Genomic DNA, 13,370 nt, shown 5'->3' with positions numbered 1-13,370 from the left:
ACATGTAAGTTGGTTAAAATGTAGACTAACATGAAGGTGGCTGCCAGGCCAATAAAGCTTAATGAAAACGTTCATCTGTTAAATGATCATAATAGCTGGCAGAATCAGATGACAGGAAGGCTGTTAAGAGAGGTGAACAATACCTCAGCGTAATTCAAATCAACAATGTGTCCTACATACTAAGGACAGCCTACAGCATGACAGCAGTTGGCAAAACTTTCTGCATTCACTCGGCTAAACCTGTTGTATAGGCTTTGCACAAAGGATCAAGCCAAATTACAGAGCAACGCAATGGACTTTCTTTTTCTTTCAGGAATACTTATTAGTCGCATGCATAATGTGAACGACATGGCTGGACTCACACACTCATGCACACACAAAGGCTTCATCATTGGCTTTGATTTACAACTCATCACAATATTATTTTAAGCATTTAAAACTTAATAAATTGCATTTTAAACTGTAATTAAGCACATTAAATGTAAAAATACATTACATTTGCAGGTTGCAGCGTGTATAGTATTGTAGTTGTTTGTAAATGTTAGTAAGGTTTTATGTAAAAATTAATGACACAGTAATTCAGTGTTTAACGTGTTTTATCATAAGCCTGACATGTATATACTTTGTAAAGTGATACTCACCTTGTGTAGTCTGCCAGCTTAGTCCACCGATAAACATTTTGCTGTAAAAACAACAAAACAAGTGCTCAACAAGTGCTGCGTTTGAATCGTAAAACACAGAAGAGTCGCTTCAAGCTTCTCAGGGATTCAAATAACGGCAGTGATTCCCATCCGACTGGATGTGAGGTGCGCTGGACACCGCCAAAACACGTCTCCCTAGAGTTAACTTACTTTTTAATTCATTTCGGTATGACGATCCTATGTGTAAGTTAAGTATCAGTCGTATTAGTATCAATATAGTATATTGTTTGTTTGTTTGTTTTTACCAGGGGTCGTGCGGTGAGTCCGAGGAGGACAGGTTACTTTGGCTGCCTTCCGATTCCATTTGCGCGGCTGTGTCTCCCGTCCGAGTCTGGTGCGAGAAAGGAGGCAGAAAGTGTGGAGAGGGGGATTGGCATGGGGTGAGTTAGAGCTCAAAGCCCAAAGACTCCACCTCTCTCTTGGTCCAGTCCCGGCCTGAAACACGGGAGCCCTCAAGAACTGACCGGGAGTCAGTGGAGGATTACCTTCCTAAGTGACACAACGATGACATCACAGCTGAAATAATTCGACATCATCTGCTCAAGCTGCCCGTCTCTGTCTAGGAGATTCACCCATTATTGCAGTAACTTGCTTTATGTATATATTATGTATGTGTTTTGAGCATTTACATTACAACTATGTTTAATTGGGGACATTATCTATCTATCTATCTATCTATCTATCTATCTATCTATCTATCTATCTATCTATCTATCTATCTATCTATCTATCTATCTATCTATCTATCTATCTATCTATCTATCTATCTATCTATCTATCTATCTGAAATATGTACTTATTATACAATATTTATATCACTCAAAAACATTATTATTAATTTTATAAAAAATTAATTTTTCATAATGTTTATGCATGTAAGATTACATATTAATACTGAAAAAATATATTACATCTAAAACAACAACATAAACAACAACCACAACAACAACAACAAATTTACCAGAAATAAGTGAAAATAAAATAAAACACTTATTATTACAATATTTAATTCATATAATAATTAGAAATGAATTAATTCAAAGTTTTTAACAATAATAATAAAAAACATATAAAGCTATAACAATATTTTTAAAAAGTTGAAATAATGTAGGTTTAAAAATAATTATAATAGTAATAACAACAATAACAACAACAACAACAACAATACCAGCAAGAATAACAACAACAACAATAATAAAAATAAAAACTAATCGCAATTAATCATTGACATAATATATAGGTGTACTGTATATGTTTATAATGTGTGTGTGTGTGTGTGTGTGTGTGTGTGTGTGTGTGTGTGTGTCCGTGTGTGTGTGTCACACACACACACACACACAAACACACACACACAAACACACACCACACACACACACACACACACACACACACACACACACACACAAACACGCATGTATATATTTTAGAAAATATTTATGTATATTTAGATATAAATTATATACGTATATGATACAAATTATACATTCATTTAAATATCTATGGTTTAAAACAAAATTGTTCTGTATGGTTTTGTTTCTCTGTGTGTGTATCACATATACATAATAAATATATACTGTATAATACACACACTTATCTCTTGTTAAAACTAATTTTTATTTTGGATGTGATTAATTGTAATTAATCTTTGCCCAATAAAGGGACTAAGCCAAAAAGGAAATGAATGAATGAATGAATAAATAATAACAATAATAATTATTATGTTCATAGACATATTCAAAGTACTCAAAGGACATGACATTTTATGTTGTTATTATATTTATTTGCACACATGATTATCAAAATGTCTATACAAACTGAATAGAAAAGTTTGTGAAAATCAAAGAAAATCGTGCAAAGTCAAATTTTAAAGAATTACTTTATCAACTTCATTAAATTCACAGCCTCTTTTTTTAGAGGCCATGCTTGTCTGTGTTTGGCTTTTCCTGTGAGGTTCCGTCTTTGACCTTCTATTCTGACAGATCAAACTTTCTGATAGGGCCTGATAACTTTCTAGGTTCCCTTGATTTTCACTTTCATTTTTTTCGAGTTTGTTGTGATTAGGTTTTGTTTTTTCACTCTGAAACTGCTCCCTTTCATTCTTTCTATGCCATTTTCAGATTTTTTTCTGACACCTGTTGATGAAACTGCTCCGGCTTAGTCCTGAACTGCTCTCTAGGGGAAGCCCATATCAGGACAACATATCAACATCACTAAAAACAATTTCAAAAACAGACATGCATTTAAGCAGGGGTTTTTAACCTTTACAGGTCCGGTGACACGAAATCAAAGCCTTATTAACTCATGAACGCCCAGTATAAAAAGGCAGATCATCAGGTTGTATTTATTAAAAAGATGTTATGAAGAACTAAAAAATTGTGTTATAGTAATAGTTCACCCCAACGATAAAAAAATATAAACTGTAATAATAAATTACTAACTATTTACTTATCCTCAAATGGTTCCAAGTGCTTATGAGTTTCTTTTCTGTTGAACACAAAAGAAGATGTTTTGAAAAATGTTAGAAACTTGTAACCATTGACTTCCATTGTGGGAAAAACAAATATGGAAGTCAATTGCTAAATGTTTACAAACTATTTCAAAAATAATTTGTGTGTTTACAGAAAACAAACTCAAACAAGTTTGTGACAAGTAAAGGATGAGTAAATGACATAAGTTTCATTTTTGGGAGAACTATCCTTTTAAGTTGTCTGCCATATATTGGTACAGTCAAGTTGTCTATGCATCTCCAAACATGTATGAAAATCTATCTACTGTACAAAAGACGTTTAGCAAATGATGGATCACAAACCTATTTAGTTACAATACAAAAACATATATTCTCATATATGGTTATCACATTTTTTTTTTTTAGAACTTAAATTTAAGAGGGTTTTTACAACCAGAGGTTTCACAACATTTTGTAAACCTTGATTGTCTGTTTAAGAATCTGTTCCCTATATACTTTTAAAAATAAGCTTATGTACTAGCTTCAATGAAGGCTTTTGCATTAGCCAGATCCAGGAATTTATTCATCGACCAGAGAATAAAGTAGAACCAATTCTAGGATTAATTAAGTTACCTAGAGATTTTAGTTCATATCGACATGATTGCATTACACAGTTGCTGCAGATTTGTCGGCTGCACATCCATGATGCAAATCTCGCATTCCATCACATCCCAAAGGTGCTTTATTGGATTGAGCTCTGGTGACTGTAGAGGCCATTTGAGTACAGTGCACTCATTTTCATGTTCAAGAAATTAGTCTGCGATGATTCACGCTTTATGACATGGCGCGTTATCCTGCTTGAAGTAGCCATTAGAAAATGGGTACATTTTGGTCATATAAGGGATGGCCATGGTCAGCAACAATACTTATGTAGGCTGTAGCATTGTAACGATGCTCAATTGATACTAATGGGCCCAAAGTGTGCCATGAAAATATCCCTCACATCATTACACCATCACCACCAGCCTGAACCACAAGGCAGGATGGATCCATGCTTTCATGTTGTTGACGCCAAATTTATACCCTACCATCCGAATGTTAGCACAAATCGAGACTCATCAGACCAGGCAATATTTTTCCAATCTTCTATTGTCCAATTTTGGTATGCCTGTGCAAATTGTAGCCTCAGTTTCCATTTCTTAGCTGAGATAAGTGGCACCTGGTGTGGTCTTCTGCTGCTGTATCCCATCCACCTCAAAGTTGGACCTGTTGTGTGTTTAGGGATGCTCTTCTGCATACCTCGGTTCCATACAACGAATGGTTATTTTAGTTACTGTTGCAATACTCAGACCAACCCTTCTGGCACCAAAAACCATGCCATGTTCAAAGTCATTTAAATCACTTTTCTTCCCTATTACGATGAGTGGTGGAAAGAGTACTGAAAAAGCATAGTTAAGTAAAAGTACCATAACTTGCCTAAAAATGTAGTGTGAGTAGAGTAAAAGTACCTGTTGTAAATATTACTCAAAGTAGTATTTACATGTAATTTGTTGATGTGTGTAATTGTAACATTCTGTAGTGCATTTAGTTATTTCCCAGCAGGCACACTATGTCATAAGTAGTTAATATTAGATTAGATTTAGGTTGTGACGTCAGGTGACCAAAACTCAATGTCTAGTCAGCGTCTAAGGACAACATTATTTTGATGTCCAATAATGACATTAAATGACGTTGATATTTAGTTGATTTTAGGTTGTTAGAAAGTGACCAGAATCCAATGTCGAGCCAACATCTTAACCCCTTCAGACCTGAATTATATTCCAAATTTCAGAAAAATGTAAAAGTATATTTTCACAGTTCTTGAGGCTCCCATGAGATCAAATTATTAAAAAAAAAATTTCTTCACTCATTAGGTGTATTTATTTGTCCATTGTAGTGGACATCTGGTCAAAAAAGTTGTAATTCCCTAACATTATAACATCATCATTACAAAGTAGTGGTTTTACATCTGCATCATGGTCATGATCTTCTCTGTCTTCTTGATCCTGACTTTCCTCTGCCTCAACCTCAATTTCTCCATCTACCTCTGGTAACTGTGACTCATCTCTGTCTTGCCCTGAAATTGTTAGCAGAAACTGCCCCTTACAAAACACCATAAATGTTTTATATTTTAATTCATATTAATAGAATATTATAAAACCATATATGCAGATATGGTATAGCAGCATTCAATTAATTGAGGAATTTAAAATTTGGTGAAATGCTCCGTAAGTGAAAAAAAAAACATGGGATGTCATGTGATGTCCATTGTAATGGACACAGAGTCTGAAAGGGTACAACATCCTTTTGACATAAAACACTACCATTTATTCATCAGTTAAGGCAACCAAAATTCAACTGATAGATGTCATGGTGGTAACGTCGACACAACGTTAAGCTGTAACATCATTAGACGTTGATATTTGGTTAGTTTTAGGTTGGACGCTCGACAGTGACATATGGCTGACATTGAGTTCTGATGTAAACACGATTTTCATTTCCAAACAAAATGCAGCATCTCCCTGACATTACACTGTAATAAAAACCTAATTTTACAGAAAAAAAATCTCAAAAAATTTTACAGTAATTTTTTGTCATTTCACATTATATTCAAAACTTAGTAAAATGACAACCAATCTCTCCAAATTAACCGTTTGACTTTCATTTTAGGTGCTTTATTATATTATTTTTTATTATTATTATTATTTGTACAGTATTTTTTCTGTTATTTTAAATTATATTCAAAAGTTCATAAAAATTACTATCATTATCTGTAAATTAATGGCTTGACTGTTATTTTATGTACTATATAAGTAATGACAAATTACAGCAATTTGTCTGTTTTATACAATAAAATTGACGTATTATTTACAGTGTTTTTTCCTGTTTTTTAAGTACATTTAAAATTACGTAAAATTAAAGTAATAAATCGAATTACTTGCTCTGTAAAAAAAAAAAAAAAACGTAAAAAAAAGGTCAAATGACAGGCAGCTACGGCTGCCAAACAAAAACCATAAAATTATGGTAAAATTTCTTTGTTTAAAAAAAGTGCAAAAAATAATAAATCTTCAGATATTTTCATTAAAATGTTTACAGAAAAACACTGTTATTTTACAGATTTTTCCTAGATTATTACTATCAAATCCATTTAATAAAGTAACACACTAAGAGCGCTCACATACACCTGTTCCAGATTCTGCTGATTGCACACACACAGTCGGAGGACTGTTATGAACTGATTACATGCACTTTAAAAGCAGCACAGACACACGCACCAATTGCTTAGTCTTGTTATACTGCTACTGTGAACATTATGACGCGTTTCTCTTCTTTTGCCTTGCTTTGTTTGTAAATTGTTTACATTGTTTGCTGCCAGGACTGATCATTTGCTTGTTAATTGACCATGACTCTGGATTCCGTGCATACATCTGTTTGCAGTTCGCCCCTGTGTTGACTGTTGCTTACCTGACCATCTCTGTGTAATACACCTGCATTTGAATCTGCACTTCTTTGTCAGAGTCCCCTTCACGTTACAGTTCCATTTCATTTAAGATTTGGAACTGAATCATTTCATACAACTTAAACCTTTACATGTTTTAAAATAATACTATTCAATAAAATGTAATGTTATAGTTGTCAGAATTTTAATCAGTTGTATCTCGTTTGATGTTTTTTCCTAATTTTTTTGATCCAAAATAAAACTGTTAAATTACGATCTTCAGCATGTCTTGGCATTCTATTAAAGGTGTTTAATTGTAAAAAAGTTTTAAATAACATTGTTTTCTCTTGAACTTTTAGTGCAGTCACTTTATTGATGGTGTTCGATCATAATAATCTAGAAAAAGTCTGTAAAATAACAGTGTTTCTCTGTAAAACTCTTATTGGGTTACTTTATTAAATGGATTTGATCATAATAATCTAGGAAAAGTCTGTAAAATAACAGTGTTTTTCTGTAAATATTTTAATGAAAATATCTCTAGACTTATTATTTTTTGCACTATATTTCAAAAAAGAAATTTTACCGTAATTTTATGGTTTTTGTTTGGCAGCCGTAGCTCCCAGTCATTTGACTTTTTTTTTTTTTACGATTTTTCTTTTTTACAGTGTAGGGTACAATTTTAATCTGACGGCATGTTGACATCTTGTGCCTGCTGGGTGTTTAAGGCCATTTTCGGTCATCATACAGTAAATATCCATCATCTTCTTATCAGTGACATGCATCTAAACCAGGGGTGCCCATACTCAGTCCTGGAGGGCCAGAGTCCTACAAAGTTTAGTTCCAATCCCAATTAGACGCACCTGGGCTAGCTAATCAATCTCATACTAGGCTTTCTAGAAACATCTGTGCAGGTGTGTTGAGGCAAGTTGGAGCTAAAATCTGCAGGACATCGGCCCTCCAGGACTGTGGCTGTTTCTCAATATACATTCTTCAGTGGTCTTGTGTCCATGTAAAACGTCATAATCAGCTGCCAAAGTTCAGTTCCAATACTTAAGACCACAAGAACAGAGGATGTGTGAAACTTCCTGGATGTGATCTTGATATCGAGGACGCACCGATGCAGACTTGAGCACCGAACTCGCTCTGGAAGTCCCAGAAGTCATTGCGACTAGAGATGAGAAGCGTAGCATTTTATCTAGATTTATTATTAAAGTTCAGAGATTTAACTTATTTACCTCAGGAGTTTCCCTAAATGAAATGGTGAAAGTAAACATTACCATGGACATCTTAATAAAGGAATAAACACATTAAGGGTGTTTGCTGAAATTCTTATTAAAATCAGTTTTGTTTATATTGTGCAGAGTATATTGATCATGTTTTTATGCAAAGTAAATATTTTGAATTGGGGGGGAAACAATAAATTTTTGTAAATGCGTGAAGGTCATGTGACCATCAGGAAGAACGCAGCATCTTATTTCTCAAAGAACACGTTCTCTGTTCTCGTGGTCACCAGAGTTCGTTCTTCCGAGGACACCTGGCAAGACCGGTCCCCACAAGAACACAAGTCCGTTCTCTGCGTTCTTGGAATTGAGATACAGCCTGTGTTTGGGCATCCCTGACCTAAACAGTCTCTGGGTCAATGCGTGTAAAGATTTTGAACATCTTCTTGGACACTTAATGCTTCCAAACAGTTTGCTGTAATGTAAAGTGCAGATGTCTTGAAGTAGTTCATTAAGATGCAGTTTACCTTCTATGTGTGATTTGATTGGACAGGAATTACAGGACTGATTTTTCTAATTCCCATAAACACGAAAAAATAAAGTAGTAACTGCAGGTTAAAGGAAAGTAGTGAGAGTAAAAGTACAGATACTGCACTAAAAATGTACTCAAGGAAAAGTAAAAGTACACATTTTTAAAACTACTTAGTAAACTACTAAATCTCTGAGAAAAACTACTCAATTACAGTAGTTTGAGTATTTGTGATTAGTTACTTTACACCACTGATTATGATGCTTGAACTGCAGCAGATCGTCTTGTCCAAGCACTTTAGCAGCGTGTAAGTACATTTAGACTTGTTTTCAGTTGTTTGTGTATGATTCTAGAACCTTTAGACTTGTTTTCAGTTGTTTGTGTGTGGTTCTAGGACATTTAGTCTCGTTTTCAGTTGTTCGTGTATGGTTCTAGGACATTTAGACTTGTTTTCAGTTGTTTGTGTGTGGTGCTAGAAAGTTTACTCAGTTTCCTTGGTTACTGTAAGAGCTTGTGTGTGTTTCGCTAGTCTCACCGCGGCAGAAGGCCGCCTCGTGTTTTTACTTTATCTTTGCACTTATTATTGTTTTCATTGCACTTCTATTATGTGTTTACTAATTCCTGTTGTTTCTAACACTCGCAAAGCATGGGAGGTATGCTGCAGGCGTAATCCTCATAACCTTCATTCAATACATGTATCTGCTATTTCATAACTCTCTCTCTCTCCGTGGGCCTCTGGAATTTTCAATCTGCTGTTAACGAGGCAGATTTTATTACCTCCATAGCTACATATTCTGACTATAATTTCATGGCTCTAACTGTGACCTGGTTGAGACCGGAGGACACTGCTATACATGCAGCTCTTTCTGCTAATTTCTCTTTTTCCCCCACTCCTCGTCAGACAGGGAGAGGGGGTGGGACTGGACTACTGATTTCCAAAGAATGGAAATTTACTCAGAGACCGTCCCTGGCAAAGATCAGCTCCTTTGATTTCCATGCAGCCACCATTATCCACCTCTTCTACATAAATGTGGTTTTCATCTACCGCCCACCAGGTACATTAGGTCACTTCTTAGATGAACTGGATGTTCTTCTCTCATCTTTTTCTGATTATGACTCTCCCTTGTTGGTGCTAGGTGACTTCAAGATCCACATTGAAAGACCTCAAGCTTCTGACTTCCAGACTCTATTTGCCTCTTTTGACCTCAAAAGAGCATTTACTTCTGCTACTCACAAATCAGGTAATCAGCTAGACCTTATTTACATGCGACAGTGCTTCGCTGATCAAACACTAGTAACTCCACTACACACATCGGATCATTTTCTTCTGTCTATCAACATCCACATTACTCCTGAGTCACCACACACTCCAACACTAGTTGCCTTTCGCAGAAACCTACGCTGTCTAGCTCATAACATCCTAAACTCATCTGTCCTCTTTCTCGGCTGATGTTACTTCTGCAAAACAGACATACTTCCATCAAATACTCAACAATGCCACCAATCCTTGCTTACTATTTAAAACATTTTCCTCCCTCCTCTATCCTCCTCCTCCACCCTCATCCTCCACACTTACTACTGATGACTTTGCTACATTCTTTTGCACCAAAACTGCAAAAATCAGTGCTCAATTTGCTGCACCTACAACAAACAGGCAAGATACACCACCACCACACACACTCACCTCTTTTACTCAGCTCTCTGAGTCTGAGGTGACCAAACCCTTGCTATCTAGCCATGCAACCACCTGTCCGCTTGATCCCATTCCCTCTCATCTCTTGCAAGCCATTTCTCCTGCAGTCATACCAACACTGACTCACATAATTAGCACATCTCATTATTTCCCACTTCATTTAAGCAGGCTAGGGTAACCCCACTGCTATAGAAACCCAACCTGGATCAAATGCAACTTGAAAACTACAGACCGGTATCCCTGCTTCCATTCATGGCCAAGATTCTGGAGAAAGTCGTGTTTAATCAAGTCCTGGACTTTCTTACTTAAAACAACCTCATGGACAACAAGCAATCTGGCTTTAAGAAAGGCCACTCAACTGAGACTGCCCTGCTCTCTGTCATGGAGGATCTCAGACTGGCTAAAACAGACTCTAAATCATCAGTTCTCATCTTGCTGGATTTGTCAGCTGCTTTTGACACTGTAAACCACCAGATCCTGCTATCTACGCTTGAGTCACTGGGCTTTGTAGGCACTGTTATTCGGTGGTTCAGATCTTACCGCTCTGTCAGGTCATTCAGGGTGTCTTGGAGGGGAGAGGTGTCCAACCTACATCTAAACACTGGGATACCACAGGGCTCTGTTCTTGGGCCACTTCTCCATCCACACGACATCTTTAGGATCAGTCATCTAGAAACACGGATTTTCCTACCACTGCTATGTTGATGATACCCATCTATAACTCTCTTTTCACCCTGATGATCCCTCGGTTCCAGCTCGCGTCTCAGCCTGCCTGTCAGACATTTCACACAGCATGAAACATCATCATCTTCAGCTTAACCTCGCAAAAACAGAAATGCTTAAAGTTTCTGCCAACCTGACTCTACATCATAACTTTTCAATCCAGATGGATGGGGCAACCATTACTGCATTCAAAACGTTGAAAAGCCTTGGAGTAACAATTGATGACCAACTAAACTTCTCTGACCACATTTCTAGAACTGCTCAATCTTGCAGATTCGCACTCTATAAAATCAGTAAGGTTCAAACCTTTCTATCTGAACATGCAGCTCAACTCATTGTTTAATCTCTTGTTCTCTCCAGACTGGACTATTGCAACTCTCTTCTAGCCAGGCTCTATCAAACTTCTTCAGCTGCTTCAGAACGCAGCAGCATGAGTGGTCTTTAATGAACCTAAAAGAACACATGTCACTCCGCTACTCATCTGTTTGCACTGGCTGCCAGTTGCTGCTTGCATCCAATTCTGATGTTTGCTTACAAAGCGACTTCTGGCTTTGCTCCTTTTTTTCTTATCTCACTTCTGCAGATTTATGTGCCCTCCAGAAACTTGCGTTCTGTGAATGAATGTCACCTTGTGGTTCCATCCCAAAGAGGGAAGAAATCACTTTCCCGAGCTCTTGCATTCAATCTGCCCAGTTGGTGGAATGAACTCCCTAACTGCATCAGAACAGCAGAGTCACTCGCTGTCTTCAAGAAACGACTAAAAACTCAACTATTTAGTCTCCACTTTCCTTCCTAATCTGCAATTGCATCTCTGGCTCTACCGCTAGCTGTTTTACAAAATAAAAAGTAAATAAATAAATAATAAAAAATTACTAATGTTTTGCTTCTTACACTTTACATTCCTGAAAATTGCCTACAGCACTTATTCATTGTTGCTCTTATAGTTGTGTAAATTGCTTCCTTGTCCTCATTTGTAAGTCGCTTTGGATAAAAGCGTCTGCTAAATGACTAAATGTAAAATGTAAATGTGATTGGCTGATTAAAATTTTGTGATAACGAGTAGTTGGACAGGTGTACGTAATAAAGTGAGTGTGGCTTCAAACTAATAGAAATGTAAATAAAAACCACTTTGATAAAATAATCATAGAACAGATCAGTGTCCCATAATGCAATAAAGAGTAAGTAGAAAGCACTTACTAATCACAAACTGATATATATATATATATATATATATATATATATATATATATATATATATATATATATATATATATATATATATATATATATAAACAAACATTGCATTATTACTGTAAAAAAAAAAAACATTTCAGAACATCTCACTGACTCAATTCACTTCATGTCTACTTCCTGTTATTTAAAACCAGTACAGTTTAAAAATACATTGAATCGGTTCACTCAGATTTCAGTTCTCCATACAAAACACAATATCCCTTATCCATGTGTTGCTTTGTGAAAAAAAAAGCCATAAGAGCTGATGGTGTTCAGTGTGAGCAGGTGGCACTGGAGGCCGCCTGAAGATCAATACAGATTTATCTGGCCGTATGGCCTAATTTGACATGTATGAGAGGTGGTAAAAGGCCAGTGCACATTGAAAAGTGGCTCTCGACAACTGGTCAGATCTTCTGGAGATTTATATGTCATAATAGGATTGTGGGTAAGCGGTGCTTGGCTGTGTGAATTTATGTGGCTGATTTGTCTGTCCACTTGTTCTATCTAATTCACACACTTAAAGGCCCGCAATGGACAAATGTAATTAGAGCGGAACGTAAACATATGGTACAAGATGGTGAATTTAAGACATTAATCCTGGCTGGTTACATTGACTAATGTTGTCTTTGTGTCTTATCTCAAAGGGAGACACCAAGTATTCCTTTATCATTAGCTTCTTATTTCATCTCATTAGATTTTCTTTCCACTTTGGAACAGAGAAGGAGACATTTAGAAAAGCGTTTGTGCTGCTCTCTTACATACAATGGAAGTGGATGTGATCCACAGGTGATCAAACAACTATAGGAGTAAAAATGTGACAAAAACAACAACAACAACAACAATGGTTAAACAACATTTTTGATGCACTGTAAAAAAAAAAAAAAAAAACACTCCTAAAAAAGTCATGGCAAATGTTATTTGAAATTTTTCTAACAATAATAAAAAGTTAATAAGGTTTCAGATTTATTTGTAAGTTATAAAAATTTCATCCTTATGTTTAAGTTGGTTTAAAGCAGTCAGTATCAATGCATGGAAAGTGCAGTATGGATATTATGCTATAAATGTTAATTGTTTATCCCTATGTTGGATTATTTATTTTGTACTCTAACATAATTACTACAGTGGGCGAAGAAGTAGCGCCTTAGGTAGTGCTAAAAATGCTGCGTAAAAACGTGCTGGATAAGTTGGAGGTTCATTCCGCTGTGGCGACCCCGGATTAATAAAGGGACTAAGCCGACAAGAAAATGAATGAATGAATGAATGAATAATTACTACAGTTATGTTTTATAAATGTAAAGGGTTAGTGACTAGTGTAATCAAAACAAAGTGGCTAAAACAATGTTATTT

At 35.9% G+C, this 13,370-nt stretch overlaps 1 protein-coding gene across 4 annotated transcripts in view; it reads right to left on the bottom strand.

Moving 5' to 3' along the window:
* msi1b (musashi RNA binding protein 1b) overlaps positions 1–1,060 on the bottom strand; it is a 41,064-nt gene extending 40,004 nt beyond the window's left edge. For 3 of the 4 annotated variants that reach the window (XM_073909388.1, XM_073909389.1, XM_073909390.1), the window contains exons 1-2: positions 947–1,060; positions 642–682 (exon numbers count right to left, since the gene is read on the bottom strand). In XM_073909388.1, the coding sequence (XP_073765489.1) occupies positions 642–682; positions 947–1,005 (100 nt within the window). In that variant the 5' untranslated portion in view covers positions 1,006–1,060. 4 annotated transcript variants of the gene reach the window in all.
* Positions 1,061–13,370: the final 12,310 nt, after the last annotated feature.

Source organism: Danio rerio, chromosome 8, assembly GCF_049306965.1.
Source record: "Danio rerio strain Tuebingen ecotype United States chromosome 8, GRCz12tu, whole genome shotgun sequence".
Taxonomy (NCBI): domain Eukaryota; kingdom Metazoa; phylum Chordata; class Actinopteri; order Cypriniformes; family Danionidae; genus Danio; species Danio rerio.
This window is presented reverse-complemented; position numbering and strand designations above follow the sequence as displayed.